The sequence below is a fragment of the Octopus bimaculoides genome, chromosome 25 (assembly GCF_046866305.1).
Source record: "Octopus bimaculoides isolate indiv1 chromosome 25, ASM4686630v1, whole genome shotgun sequence".
Classification (NCBI taxonomy): domain Eukaryota; kingdom Metazoa; phylum Mollusca; class Cephalopoda; order Octopoda; family Octopodidae; genus Octopus; species Octopus bimaculoides.
In genome coordinates, this window is record NC_142952.1 from 16,497,197 (window position 1) to 16,513,256 (window position 16,060).

Below are 16,060 nucleotides of genomic sequence, written 5' to 3' on the forward strand. Positions count from 1 at the left end.
ACTGTTACTATAGCATTTTACTAGATAATTCCATTCATTTATTTAACTATTTTATATTCTTCTCTCCTAAACGTTTTGTCATTTCAGCAAAGCACTAGTCAAGACCAGGATATTTCTACTCGTCACCGTCATGTATCTGGGCCACAATTTCCTACTACCACTCACACAGGTCTGCCAGAATCCACTTCAGGCGTCCCTCACCGGACAAGTTTTGATGATTCTGTGCTCAAACCGTCCGACATGATTAAATCGCAAGCCAATGTTGAAAATTTGAGACCGTTAAACTGTCTAATAAATTTCCTGGATAAAGATCCTGAAAAAATGAAAACAGAAACTCGTTTCAAAGCTGTTAAACGGAAAGCATCATTCGACAGTGATTCTGACTTGTTGGACACAGACCAGACTACACCGGCCGACATGCCAAGTAAAGTGCTCCAGCGTAATGTACTCCTTGCTCAACTTCTATCGAGAAAAACCAATCGAGAGATTGTTGTCAATACACAGATCACTGCCAACCCAACAGCAGTACCTGTACCACGGATGCCTAAAAGTGAAAAGGTTCTTCAAATGAAAACATTAGATAAGAAAACTAGCAGTGATGTGTCATCAACTGAGGGAGACAAGGACAGTAGTGTGAACCTTTATGATAGTCCCAGGTCACTGACTGACTCAAACTTCCAAAATTCAGTAGTAGACTCTAGTAAAGTTGTTTCCACAGAGAATAACCTCTACACTAATAAGCAGGTTTTCACATCCATAGCATCAAACTATAATGCTACATCAGCATCAAGTTCTTCAGATCGGTTCAGTGCCAGCCCAAATCAACTGCAGTTGGCTCGACCATTACCACCAGCTTCAAATGGGAGTAAGCCAGCTGAGGATACTTTAAAGAAGGACTCCAAAGATGTTCTTTTAGCACAAATATTGCAGCAATCTGTTGATCTTCAACAAGATCTCCATGAAGCTCAAATGCATGCCACTGGCAATGTAATGTCAGGTATGGCAGGTGGTGCAGTGGTGAGTTCGGTAGCTCAACCTGTACGGACTGCATCAAGTGATCAAAATCAGGACGATGCTATTTTATCTCAGCTTGAGCAAGTCTTTTCAGATAACAGCCTTTCAATATCTGAAATAGAAAATTCGTTGTTTAATTCCTCCAGCCAACCTAATAGCAGCAATGATATTCTTGAAAAGAAAGCAATAAAAGCAATACAGAAAGAACTGATGATGCTAGATCCAATAGCAGGTAAGTGTATTATTGTTATTGTTGTAATATGACAGCCACATTCCAATCCCCATCCATATACTGGATTTGCATATACCCAAAAACAAATGAAAGCACCTCCATACTGTCAGTTAATCTGTTAGAAATAAGTCAAATTTCACATCACAGCTTACCATCTTTAAAAAAATGGTCAAAGACAACTATTTCTCTCTCCATATCATACTCTAAACTCTTGCTTGGCACAGCTACTTCCCTCGGTTCCACACCATCTGTCAACTAAGAGGTCTTTGTCTTGCAAGTTACTTGGCAACCCTGCTGGCACCACATAAAAAGCACCCAAAGCACTCTGTAAAGTGGTTGACATTAGGAAAGGCATCCTTCCATAGAAACCAACAGACAACTAGAACCTGAAGTTCTATAGTTTGCCAGCTCCTGTCAAACTGTCCAACCCATGCCAGTTTGGAATACGGACATTAAATGACGATGATATTCTCTAACATAGTCCTACGTATACTCAGTTTTACATCCATTTTTCCGTGTTAGCATGGATTGAGGCATCATTTTTACAAGTAGATGCCCTCTCTGTTGCTAACCTTTAACTGTTTTTCAAGTAATGAATATGTATATTATATATATAGTTATATACACAAACACTTATAATGATACACTATATCAAGCATGGTTGTGTAGTTACGAAGTTTGCTTCCCAACCACTTGTTTTCAGGTTCAATCCCATTACATGTCACCTTGGCCAAGTGACTTCTAATATAGCTACAGGTCAACTAGTGTGTGTGTGTATATATATATAAATAAATATAAAAGGCTAGGCATAGCTTCTTTTTTGACTTGTACCTCCCCTCTGGAATAATATGTTTATTTGTATCTCCTTGTTTTGATTGTTGTAAATCAATGTTATTCATTTCCGGTATTCTGCAAAAACTTGTCTGACCATGTAGAAATATTACCTTGCTTAGAAACAGGTGAGGGTTGGTAAGAGGAAGAGCATCTGTCTATAGAAAATCTGCCTCAATAAGCTTCATCTGACTCATACAAACATGGAAAAGTGGCTGTTAAAGCAATGATGATGGGTTAGTGCAGACATAGTTATGTGATTAAAAAGTTTGCTTCCCAACCATGTGGTTTCAGTTAAGTCCCACTGCATTTCACCTTGGGCAAATGTCTTCTACTACAGCTCCAAGTTGACCAAAGCCTTATGAGTGGATTATGGTAGGCAGAAACTGAAAGAAGCCCATCATGTGATATGTACACTTGTGTGTGTATACATACAAGGTGCATTCTAGGAGTTTTGAAACTTTTTTTCAGGAGAAGAGACATTTATTAATTTCAGAGAAGTACAGAACTCTAATCTGCTTCAACATAGGATCCTCTGACATCAATGCACTTGCTGCAGAGCTCCAACCACTTTTTGAAGTCCCCAAGGAAGTCCAGAGTGAAAGTGTCCAGGAACTTTGTTATAGCCTCCTGCATTTGCTCAGTATCTTCAAAACGACTGTCCCTGAGGTTCTTCTTCAGCTTGGAGAACAATTGAGGAACAAGGTTTGGACTGTAGGGAGAGTGCAGGACAGTTTTGATGCCCATCTGCAAAGTACTATTTCTTGATTGGCCAGAGAGAACCCAGTGGATGTAGATGATACTCTTAATGTCAGAAAAGATCACTATGGACTTGCTTTGCCTGGCCTTCATGAGTCTGGAGGACCCAGGATACATCCATTGGGCACTCAGGATCGTAACCATAGATCAAGTTTTTCTCACAGGTCACCAGAGACCCAAGAACTTTTGGATTGGCAGAAATAAGCTTAACCATCTCCCTGCTTTCACTAACACAGCTTTCCTTTTGTTGGTCACTGAGTACCTTGGGAACAAATTTTGCACATGTTTAGATCTTCACAAATAATTCTGTGTACAGTTACTGCACCTACTCCAGACTGTATGCTTATTGTCTTTATAGATAGATGGCCTTCATTCAGAAAATAGCAAATTTTATCAATCAGCTCTATGTTCTAATGTACTTCTACCTCCTATTGATGTAATTCGTGTCATCTCTCACTTCCTCTCTACCATCCTTGATCCTCTTGTGCCAGCAAGAAAGCAGATACTCAGCTCATACAAGTTGTGTAGTTAAGAAGTTTGCTTCCCAGTCTGGAGCATTTCATAAGTTTCTGTGGTGTTTTAACTCAGTTTAACACAAAGCTTTATTGCATAGCAAGCTTCTAGATTGTCTTCACATTCTGACTGCATTCTGCAAACTAGTCAACTTTGACAAACAATGTTTAGTAGAGTGTATCCAAAGTCTCTTTCAATCTGGAATAATAATAATAATAATACAGTGGCTAGTCGGCTTAGTAGATGTATAGTAACGTATATACTGAAATTACAATAGTCTAGGACTGTTATAACTGCATCTGAGAGGGTCTCAAACCTGGAATACACTTCATGTACGAGAATGTGAGTTTGTATTACCCATGCCTTCATTTGTGTTCATTGGTTGTAAACATTCACCTTGCTGACAGTGTCATTTATTTGCAGTTCTCTACAAAATCCTGTCTGAGCTTCTTGATATGTTGTGTGATCTTGTAAACACAAAGCTCATTCATACAGTTTTGCTTCCAGTTCTTCGTGTAAAATTCTAATTGTTGTTTGTTAGACTAGGAAATTATTTCCTCACTTAGAAACAAATTGGGACTGGCAACAGGAAGGACATCCAGCCAATATATATATATATATATATATATATATATATATACTAGACTACCCATGACCCATTGGTTCACCAATAGTTCAAGGTACCCAAAAAAGCCACGTATCTTAGGAATCCATGGTCCGATTTACACAAAACTTTTGTTATTCCATGTGTATTCACATTTCAATGTTGCCTTACTTTCGAAGTATTTTTCCCATTATAAGCCGATTTGGATATTTATTAAGGTACCCCCAAAAAACCATGTATCTGGGTAACCTGTGGCCCAATTTATGCAAAACTTGTTTTATTCCATTTGTATTCACATGAGCATCTGATTCCTGACATCTCCTGCTTTTGTCTCTTTCCTTCTGTTTGGCCAAACACTCAGCTCTCTGAGTGTCCAATTCCTGATCTCTCCTGCTTCTGTCTCTTTCCCTCTGTTCCGCTAGAAGCTCAGCCCTTGCTTTACCAGTCTCATTGATCCTTCTATTTGCATGCCTATCCTGATCTTGGGTAAATATTTCGTAAAGGACCCATTTGTATTTTGTTTTGAAATTTTTTTTTTTTTTTTCTTAGTACATCTCGAAACCCACCACAAGCCACTTTCTTCCAGAAAAGGTGGGTTGTAGGAACCTCGGAGTTTCCTGCCAATGGAGTTTTGTTCCGTGGGCATTTTTTTTCTCTTTTCCAGATTATTTCGCATACTTTCAACGAATGTGACATCAAAATCACTCATAAATGCCTCCTTTCCCCAGAAAAGGAAAGATTTGACTGCTATTCCTTGCCCTGCTACCATGTAATAGCTATTTCAGGTCCTTTATTGCAAATAGCTGTTACATGGTAACAAGGCATGCTAGAAATAGCATCCAAATCTTTCGAGGTGAGATACGTTGAACGCACTCAAAAACCTATGGAAAAAAATTATTTCACAATGAGGTTACAAACAGGTCTTTTACGAAATATTTACCATATTTTTGAACTCATTTGTACTTCAAAATATTTTTCAAATATGCCAAAAAAATTTTTTTGTTATGGTATTCACATGAAAATAATTTTAAAAAAAGACATGAAAATATTATCTGTTTAAAGAAGGCTAAAATATAAATACTGTACAAACAGCTTACATTCTTGAAATCATATTCCCTTAAAAATATTTCTAGATGATTAAAATATTGTGTTTAGCAAAAGCAAAAATGGAAACATTTACTATAAAAAACAACTCGTATTTTTTCATTGTCGAGTTACAGTCACTAATGTGTCTAATCAGTTACAGTCACTAATGTGTCTAATCAGTTACAGTCACTAATGTGTCTAATCAAAAGGTTAGAGTTTCTCCCCTTTCAGAGTTGTTATTTTTGGAATGTTTTCCCCCATTATGCACCATTTTTGGTATTTATACACCTCAAAACCCTAATATCTCAGGAACCAGTTGTCCAATTTATGCAAAACTTGTTTCATACCATTTGTATTCACATTTCAGTGGTAACCTTAGTTCATAGTATTTACTGTTATGCGCCAGTTTGGCTGTGTAACATTGCAAGCAAGATTGAAGATCATTTTTATTATATTATAGCATGTTCTGAGGAGGGTGCTTGAGTTTAAGGTAAATGGACCACAAAAGTGAGGTAGACCGAGGAAAACATGGAGGGGACAGGTGGAGGAGGAGATTGGGAAGGTTGGCTTGAGAAGGGAAGACACCTAAAACCGAGCAAGATGGTGTGAAGGCAGTTGCTATAGCATTGAGGTAGATCCTGCCACCCCCGTTAACAGGGACAAAAACCCAGATTTAAAACACTGCATTATGATAGATATATATATATAGATACTCACACACACAAACACTTTTACCTAGAGACAAGTAGATATCGAAACATAGGCTAAAGACCGCTGGGACATTTTTGATCTTATAGTTGCTCAGTCACAGGTAAATATTTAATTGTATATCTACTTAATGAGGGTGACACAGGGCACAGCAACAGCAGTGTTCTCTATTATGTCATCCATCTGTATGGAGATCAACATGTAGTCTCGGAACCTCAGGTTTTAGATCACTTGTCAGGATTTCTTTGTCAGCAGCCTCTACAAGACAAAGCAGCAGTATATTGGAACCAACAGATACTATGATTTAGTTTAGTCAGCTTTGGTACAAAAACATCACCCAGTTGTTAGTCTCTGGTATAGTTAACAGAAGCAGAGGTCCCTACACCATCTACCAACTTCCCTATTTGCAACACAGTGTCACCAACATAGATTGATGGTATCCTATCTACACAGCTTCTGTAATTTTAACAGAATTCATGTGGCTGGATTAATTCAATATAGCTGGACCTGTATCTCCAACCACTGGCACAAGCTCTCTTCACTATGCACAGTCAACTGTTATTTTGTGACAGCTTGGACATGTTCTATTCAATACAGGGTTTCTTTGTTTATATCTTGGTTAGATGAAAGAAACTATGAATTTAAATAAGTATTTTTTTGTTGTATTGACACATCAACTGGTGTGTTGGTTGTTGAGTATGGTGTGTACACATGTGTTGCAACAGACAGGTTTGTAACTCTGTATGCCTTACATATTTAGTTCTTTAAGTATGGTAGTATGTGAGAGAGCATGGTAGAAGTGTTTTGGCCAGTTTATCATTTGATTTACAGCAAAGACTGGGCAGTTAGGTACATCTGCAGTGTTGGTGTTTGTAGAAGTTGCATCCTTCCATATAAGATGAAGTTGAACGATGTTAATGGAAGTAAATTTAACAATGGTATAGTGTTTCTTGACTCTCATGCTCAAAATAAAAATTCACTTGATTCGTGACATGCCAGGTCTTCTCTGTTTGTGTGTGGGTGTGTATGTATATATATATATATATATATATATATATATATATATATATATAATAATAATAATAATTTGAGCAACTTTTGTTTAATGAATCTTTGAAAATAATAAGTGAACATTTAACACAATGTTGTAGCTGGAAAAGGAGTGGGGAACTCAGAAACCAGAGCTGCTCTATAGTTTAATGATTGATAAGAATTTCCATCTGTTGAAACATTTACATTATTATCTGCCAGGTTTCACACACGAGAGATGTATGTACGTTACAGTTTAAACCACTGACAGAACAAAACCAAAATAATTAAATAGAATGCAAGCTAACAGAGGGACAAGACATTTAAGCATCAGCTGTTGTCAACTGGGAAGATTGTGTGTGTGTAATATAAATGTAAAAATAGCTAAATTTAGAGTATCTCTCTACCACCACATGCAACAAGTCAATGAGAGCCTCTAGGTGGTCATTCTATCTGCTAGAAATAGTAGCTGAATCCTTCATCAGCTATGATACCATCTTTAAAACTGAAGGACGTTCTAGATAATATAGTTTTGGATAAATTGCCTGAAAATAAAACAGGATGATTGTGGCTGAAATGTTTTCGTTATTAGTATGTTTGATCTGGTCTGACCTGTAGCTAAACAGCAAACGGAGTGAATGAAGGAGCATTTACAGGGTCATTGAACCTGCTAGAAATAGAAACCAGATCACCTGATCATCTTAAGAGACAGGATACATTGAAACAACAAGTGGAAAATATTAAAATCATTATTTGCCAACATAATGTTAGGATGAATGTTACTGTTATTTAACCCGAGGAAACATCTTGGGGCCAAATAATGTTGGTAAATAATCTTTACTTTAAAGTACTGTTAGTGAGTGTTTCTTGTTCAGAGATTTATAAATAATAATTTTTCTGTTTATTAGAATTATTGATATAGTTAAAGGAAGAAAACCTAAAATTTCTTTTTTGTTCTTTATTTCCAGGATATTCTGACGGTCAGACATCAGTTGTAGGAAACAAAGCTGTTGGTGTGATGGGCCAAGGCCAGTTAGCAACCAGTGTAGCTGGTGTTGTACCTTCATACAGTCCCGATGTAAATCTTCCTCCTCTTCCTCCTCCTCCTCCTCCTCCTCCTCCTCCTCAGCAACAGCAACAACAAGCTCTTTCAATGCAGGATATAAGTAATTACCAGCACTTAACTCATCCTAACATTAACCTGGCTGTTACTGCAGCTGCAACTCAGCAGTCACCACAACAACAGCCACCACCACCTCCACCACCTCCTCCTTTTAGCCAGGCTGGTTCTCCTTATGGACAGGCATCACCTCAGCTGTCACAGGCACCATCTCAAGGTGAGTTGATTTATGATCATTATTGTGATGAATGCTGAATTTACAGTACTGTTATAGTACTTGTTAAGTTCTAAGTTCAAATCCCAGTCAAGTATCAGGGTTGATTTCATCAGTTAGGCCCTCCCACAGTTTTGTAACTGTGCTTATGTCAGAAATTATTGTGGTGAATGCTTTACACTAGTTGTATCTCCTTTTCTGTATTTCTGTATCCCTCTTCAAATCTTACTAGAGTCAGTTAGTACCAGTAATAGACAAGACATAATTCATTACCCACTTATAAAAGCTGGTCTTAGCTTGCTTGTTAGCACTATCGACCACTAAATTATTTAACTTAATGCTCCCATTACTTTGTGACAGAGAGAGAGAGAAACAAGTTTTGTTCAGATAAACACTACCCCAATTCAACTGTCTTCATAGTCATTACGTTGTATCCCTCAGTAAAGCACATAATTCTATTTAGTCTAGTTTTCCTGACTGTCAAAAAACTGGCTCTACTCTTATTTCAGTATTAAGAAAGTAGAAAGTACATGAAAAGTAATTTTTTGAAAATATATATATAATACTTCTTTGAAATTTTTTAATTTGAATGGTTAATATTTTTGAAAAGGCATGACTTCATGCCTTTTTTTCTACTTCTAACTTATCAGTCGAATGAGGGAGCCAATGCAGACATTTCACCTGCTTAATCAGGGCTGCCTTGATATCATAAATCTCAGGCTTTATGCCATGTGTAACAAAAAACATATCAGTATTAACGATTTTTAATAAATCAATACCAAATATCTTCATTCCTAATTGATGAGTTGAAACTTTGCCATTGACATTACATTGTTCCCAAGTGAGATTTAACTGCTATTTTGAGCAGGTCTAGTAGCCATGTATAAGGTTGCTTGATAGCTTGTATTGTCACTCATTAATTGCACAATACATTAACTAGTAGCAAGGTTTCAGATTTTGACCTGTGATCATAGCTTATCTTGTACCCAGGGCTTCATTTTTAAATATTTGTTTTCATTCACTTAACACTCTGAAACCATGCACTATGCTTTAAAAAGTATCTCGATGATTACAAAACATTAATATTTTTATCTTAACTCATTGATGCAATACTGTTTTGTAATTCTGATTCTTGGTGTGTACGTATGTGTATGCAGATTTATTTATACAAATGAGACATTGACATGTGTTGTTGGTTCTGCAGTGCAATTGCGAACTGGGAATCTTTCGGCCCAAGGTCCTCGTTCCATGGCTCCTGCCATCACTGTGGCTAGTAGACAGGCAATAACAGAGCAACAGCAAAAGATAAACCGAATAAGAAAGAGACAGCGGATGCAGGATGAACAACAACACTTTTTAACAAAGCAACAGTCACCAGTTTCTTTTCCACAGATGTTTGGGCCAAGATTTCCACAAGTAAGTTTCATTTCCATACTTTTTATTCATTTATCAAGACACTAATTACATTTGAATTGGTTTATGAATTATCTCTGTATTTCTGTGTTTGTAACTGACTCTTTCTGTAGGAACATATGTGGTGCCCTCAGATTTTGTGTAAATGACACTAGTTTGAGTATATCAGTTAATTTTAGATATTTACACATATCCAACCTATTTCATTGTGGTAAAAAAGATGTCACGCCTCTATATAGACACACACAATATATGAAAGATATAAGTATATATAAAACCATGTCATCAGATGACAAAGGAGCTTCATAAGTGATGAAACTTTTGGCTGAGCTAAAATGGTTCAACCCATAGAAGCATGAGAGAAAAGAATGCATATGTATGAATAAACACTATTTATTCATACATATGTATTGTGTTTGTGTTATATATCTAAGAAACTGGAAACTGGAATTTTTTTCGTGTTATTTACTCACCATTAGGTGTGGCTGTGTGGTAAGAAGCTTGCTTCCGAACCACATGGTCTTAGGTTCAGTCCCACTGCATGACACCTGGGGCAAGTACCTTCTACTATAGCCTTGGGCCAACCAAATCCTTGTGAGTGGATTTGGTAGATGTCTGTGTTTGTCCCCTACCACTACTTGACAACCAGTGTTATTTGTTTACCTCCTCGTAATTTAGCAGATCGGCAAAAAAGATCAGTAGAATAAGTATCAAGCTTTTTAAAAATAAAAAGTACTGCGGTCGATTCATTCAACTAAAAGTTCTTCAGGTGGTGCCCCAGCATGATGACAAAGTGTTACATTTTACATTGACAAGTAAAGAATTTCCTATTAGAAATTCTGCAGACAGTAATTCATCATCATCAATATCATTATTATTATTTATGATAATAATGATTTCAAATTTTGGCACAAGGCCAGTGATTTTGGGGGTGGGGGTATGTCGATTACAATGGGCCCCGGAAGGGTGAAAAGCAAAATCAACCTTGGTAGAATTTGAACTCAGAGCATAAAGACAGACAAAATACTGCTAAGCATTTTGACCAGTGTGCTAACAATTCTGCCAGCTCATCGCCTTAGTAATAATAACAATTATTATTTCCCCTCTAGGCATAAAGCCTTGAAAATTTTTGAGGAAGGGGGATAGTCAATTACATTGACCCCAGTGTGGAACTGGTACTTATTTCATTGACGCTGAAAGGATGAAAGGCAAAGTCAACCTCAACAAAATTTGAAGTCAGAAAGTAGCAGCAGACAAAATGCCACTAAGCATTTCGCCCGGTGTGCTAACAATTCTGCCAGCTTGCTGCCTTAGTAGTAATAATAATAATGAATTTCTTTGTGTGAAGAATTTCTAACCAGAAATTCCTTACATATCTATATAACATGTAAAACTTTGTAATTCCTATTAGAAAATAAAACACATGTGATGGTGAATAAATAATACTAAAAACATTCCAAATTTCCTGTTTTGTTATACAATAAAAGCACCATTCAAGCATGGCAGATGCCAGTGTTGCCTGACTGGCACCTGTGCCAGTGACATGTAAAAAGCACTCACTACACTCTGAGTGGTTGGCATTAGGAAGGGCATCCAGCAGTAGAAACCTTGCCAAATCAGATTGGAGCCTGGTGCAGCCTCCCAGCTTGCCAGTTCTATGTTAAACCATCCAACCTATGCCAGCATGGAAAGTGGACATTAAATAACAATGATGATGATGATGATGAATAACTCCGCAAATAATATTTCCATAATTCTCAATTTTAACATGCATTTTGAACTAATATACAGCAGCAACTGAGACTATGTACTGGATTGTAATATGTGCTTCAAGAGGAAATGACTGGGATTTATCCTAACTACCTACATAATATACATACATGTGTGTGTGTGTGTATATATATATATATATATATATATATATATATATACACACACACACACACACATCATTGCATACAGACTGCAGTGGAGGACTTGACACCTTTTTATATAGTTTGGATTTGTTTATGGTACAGTATAACTTCAATCAGCTCCTGAATGGTCTTAGGCATGTGTGATATACATACATGCAAATGCACAGACAAATGGAGATGACAAAGGCTAAATGGATCTGTAATAGGGATCAAAAACGAAATCAAACTCAAGAGATCAACTGGTTATCTCTCTTTCTCTTTCTCTCTTTTTCTCTTTCTCTCTCTCTCTCTCTCTCTCTCTCTCTTTCTCTCTCTCTCTCTCTCTCTCTCTCTCGCTCACCCCTTCCTTGCTTTACTATGTTCCAGTAAATATCACATTTTTAGATAATCATTTGGTTGGTATTGCACCTTCAGAAACTCATTTTATATTATACTTTCACACACAAGCATTTGCTGTCATGGCTTCCCAGAGAAGTATTTCATATACTTTCATGACTGACATTTATAGGCAAATATGTCTGATTAAAGAGGTTCTCACACGCACACATACGCACATAAAATCATTTATTCAGTTAACAGTTTTCCAAACCCTTACCAGCATCAGTTTGAATAGATTTATGAGGCAGAATTTCATGGCTAGATGCTTTTCCTGTCACCAAGGAATATCAACTTGAAGACTGCATTGCTCTAACACTTATAAATGTAAAGGTATAAACATTGATGCACATTTATGTGCATGTGCACACACAACAGGTTTTCTGCAGTTTCAATCTACCAAATTCCTTCACACATCATCGTTTAGCCCAGGGGGCTTGGGTAAACATCATCGTTTACCCAAGTTGCTGTGCAGTGAGGCTGCGCTTGAAACCATGTGGTTGTAATGTAAACTTCCTAACCACAGAGTTATGTTTTTGATTATTTATTTTTGTCCAAAAGGGCTTTTAACCTAATATTTGTTATTTTTATCTACTTCAAGATCTACAATTAACAGTGTGTGCGTCATCATCATCATCGTTTAACTTTGTGTATTGGTGCTGGATTGCTCCGAGTTCCACAATTTGTTTCACACTCTCTGGGGACCATAGTTGGGAGTAGGAGGGCCTCCCTTTTCCTGCTTCTGAATGTCCTCAGAATCCAGCCAGCCACTCACCTGCACAGTATTGCCATCTTGGTAATATGCACATGGAATGTTGCATCATTGTTCATGTGAACCTCTAGGTCATGCACCAACTTTGATTCTGGAATCATACTACCTTCTGGTCCAGTGTATTCTGATTTTAGCCTGGTGTTGGACCGATAGTGGAGTGCCTGAAACTTCATAGCATTGAATTGCATGTTATTTTTGTTGGCCCATTTGTAGATTTCATTCAGGTCTTTCTGTAGTTTTATGATATCCTCTGGGTTCCTAACTGCCTGCAATACTTTTGTGTCATCAGCATAACTGGTCAGATTGGCTGACTGTACCGCAGAGGGCATGTCTGAGTGGGACACCACAAATAGTAGTGGCCCCAGTACAGTTCCCTGTGGGACTCTGCTGAGAATTGGCTACAACTGTCTGACTCCTGCCCTTCAGAGTGAGCACCAATGGCTACTGCTATCCTTCAGAAAATTATGCAGCCACTCTCCCAGTTTCCCGGTAATACTAAAGTTTTGCATCTTGTGACATGATCAACCTTAATCAATCTTGTCAAAAGCCTTAGCAAAGTCGAGGTATATTATATCTACAGCTCACTAGTTTAGCTGTTGCTCCAGTACCCAGTCAAAGTGCTGCAGCAACTGAATAAGGCAGCTCCTCCCTGGACAGAAGCCATATGCGTGTTTGTGAGAAGGTTGTTTTCTTCTAGGAACGGGATCAGCCTTTTTCTGACAATGCATTCCATTGCCTTGCTAACATGTGAGGTCAGAGAGATAGGCCTGTAGTCTTTAGCATCTGCTCTGCTCCCTTCTTTATGGACAGAGCATATTATACACTCTTTTAGCATGTTGGGAAATTTACCATCTGCAAGGAAACTCTGAAAGGGTATCTGCAGTGGCTTTTACAAGAGCCTTTTTGCATGTCTTTAAGAGAACAGCCGGGAGTCCATCTGGGCCTGTTGCTGAGTTTGATCTCATCTCATCAGTGGCTGATATTACATCTTCTTCTGTTATGTTGATGTAATCGATGGTTGCCTCTTTTCCGAATAGATTCGTTACATTGAAAAACTCCTTCGGCTTCTTTGCATATTTTCCAGTGGAGAAGTGAAAACATTTCGGAATTGTTTTAGTGCTTCACTTATCTTTCCTGAGTCTGCAGTTAGTGAGCCGTTTTTACCAAGTAGTGGCCCTACATTATAGTGTACTGAGGCAGACACCTCTTTTGTGGAACTTGCAGATAGACCGCTTTCTCTGAGAGAGTTTGATTTGGATTTTTATTTTAGAACCATTTTCATTTGGCTTTTGTCTGGTTTCTTCTTTCTCTACTTCTTCATTGTTGCTTTTGGAGGTGTTGGAACTGTGGTTGTTCGCATTTTTCTCGTTTCCTTCCTTGTTGAGATTTATTTTGGTACAGTACATGCAGATGGGTTTTATCATTATGCAGTGGCAAAAAAAAAAAGGATTCGAATGAATGAATACTCTGTTATTGCCAAAACATTGAGCTGCCTATTAATTTGACACACACTGTGTATATGTGTGCATGTGTGTGTAGATATATATGTGTGTGTATATATGTATGTTTCTGTGTGTGTGTGTGTGTGTGTGTGTGTATATATATATATATATATATATATATATATCAGTGTATTACCTATTTATCCGTATGAATTTATCTTCGTCCTGTAATAGATTTTTCCGTAGATATCTAATGTCTTTTCCTCATATGTTATTTATGAATTTTTTAAAGCAATGTGTAAGTATCAAAGTATGTAAAGAAATAATATCAGATTAATTTCTTAAACAAAGTTTAATAAATTTCATCAACAAAATGAAATGCAGATTGGATGTTAAAATGGATTATGCTTTTATCTCATATTCCCAGACAATTGTTTTGGAGAAAAGGACCAAAATTTCCATCAAGAGAACATCATTAAGGTCAAATTTGTACTTTTCAGTAGGTGAGATTTGAAGTAAAATGAAAAAAATACGTCTAAAATAAACATAGACCGGAAGGTTCTTAAGATCCAGGAGCTCATCCTACAAGCTATATCGACCTTATTGTTGATGTGGGCACTCCAACTGAGATTGTTATCAACAATTACACCTAGGTCTCTGATATTGTTTCTGTGAGCGGTTCCCTTGAAGGAAGAGAGTATGGCTGTTTTAGTATAGTCTTTCTCCCAAAATGCATCAGCTTAAATTTTCCCTCGTTTAGTTGCATTTTGTTTTTGTCTGCCCATTGACTCACAGCATATAGATCAGGCTGGAATTGAGTTCGGTCTTCTTCTTCATTGATGATTTGCTGGAGCTTAGTGTCATCAGCAAATATTTTCATTTTGCAGTGATTTACGATGCTAGAAAGGTCGTTTATGTAGATTATAAAGAGGAGCGGGCCCAAGACAGTCCCCTGAGGGACACCACTGGTGACTTTTGCTGGGGTTGAGTGAACTCCATTGACCACTACATGTGTTCTATTCGCCAGGAAATACTTAATCCAGTGTAGAAGTTTTCCACGGATTCCAACATTTGCCAATTTTGAGAGTAAGATATTATGGTCAACCCTATTGAATGCTTTACTGAAGTCAAGATATATGACATCAGAGTTTCCAAGGCTTTAAGTATATCTTCAATATGGTGTAAGAGCCACAGCAAAAATCTCGTTGATTTGCATTTAGGAGTTTGTGGATCTCCAGGAAGCCACTATCCTTGATCTTACCACTCGTGTATGTGTATATATATATATATGTGTGTGTGTGTGTATAGCTATACATATATATAGATAGATGTATATATACTTATATATGTGTGCACATATGTGTGTATATATATATATATATATATATATATATATACATACATGTATATGAATATATGTATATGTGTGCATGTACATGTATGTATGTATGTATATATATATATATATATATATATATATATCATCGCTTCATGTCCACTTTCCATGCTAGCATGGCTTGGATTATTTGACTGAGGACTGGCAAACCAGATGGCTGCACCAGGCTCCAATCTGATCTGGCAGAGTTTCTACAAGTGCCAGTAAGGCAACGCAGGTAACGATCACGCTCAAATGGTGCTTTTCACATGCCACCGGCACGGGAGCCAGACAACTGCTCTGGCAATGATTACACTTGGATGGTGCTGTTAACGCTCCACTGGCACTGGTGCCAGTCATTAAATTTGGTTCAATTTCGATTTCACTTGCCCCAACAGGTCTTCACAAGCAGAGTTTAGTGTCCAGTGAAGGAAAGGTTGGCATGGGTGCCAGTCATCAAGTTTGGTTCAGTTTTGATTTCACTTGCTTCAACAGGTCTTCGCAAGCAGAGTTTAGTGTCCAAACAAGGAAAGGTATGCATAAGTGGGCTGGCAGAGGCCACGGGTTATGGTCTTACTTGCCTTGCTGGGTCTTCTCACGCACAGCATATTTCCAAAGGTCTCCGTCACAAGTCATTGCCTCAGTGATGCCTAATGT

The 16,060-nt window shown here is 37.6% G+C and overlaps 1 protein-coding gene across 24 annotated transcripts in view; it reads left to right on the forward strand.

Moving 5' to 3' along the window:
- Nucleotides 1-16,060, forward strand: part of LOC106869828 (uncharacterized) — a 484,455-nt gene that overhangs the window by 448,436 nt on the left and 19,959 nt on the right. For 14 of the 24 annotated variants that reach the window (XM_052976407.2, XM_089341647.1, XM_089341654.1 and 11 more), the window contains 3 exons: nucleotides 88-1,246; nucleotides 7,745-8,113; nucleotides 9,315-9,526. In XM_052976407.2, the coding sequence (XP_052832367.1) occupies nucleotides 88-1,246; nucleotides 7,745-8,113; nucleotides 9,315-9,526 (1,740 nt within the window). Of the gene's footprint in view, nucleotides 1-87; nucleotides 1,247-4,502; nucleotides 4,545-7,744; nucleotides 8,114-9,314; nucleotides 9,527-16,060 lie in introns of all 24 variants that reach the window. The other 10 variants (XM_052976406.2, XM_052976408.2, XM_052976409.2 and 7 more) reach the window with 1 other exon arrangement.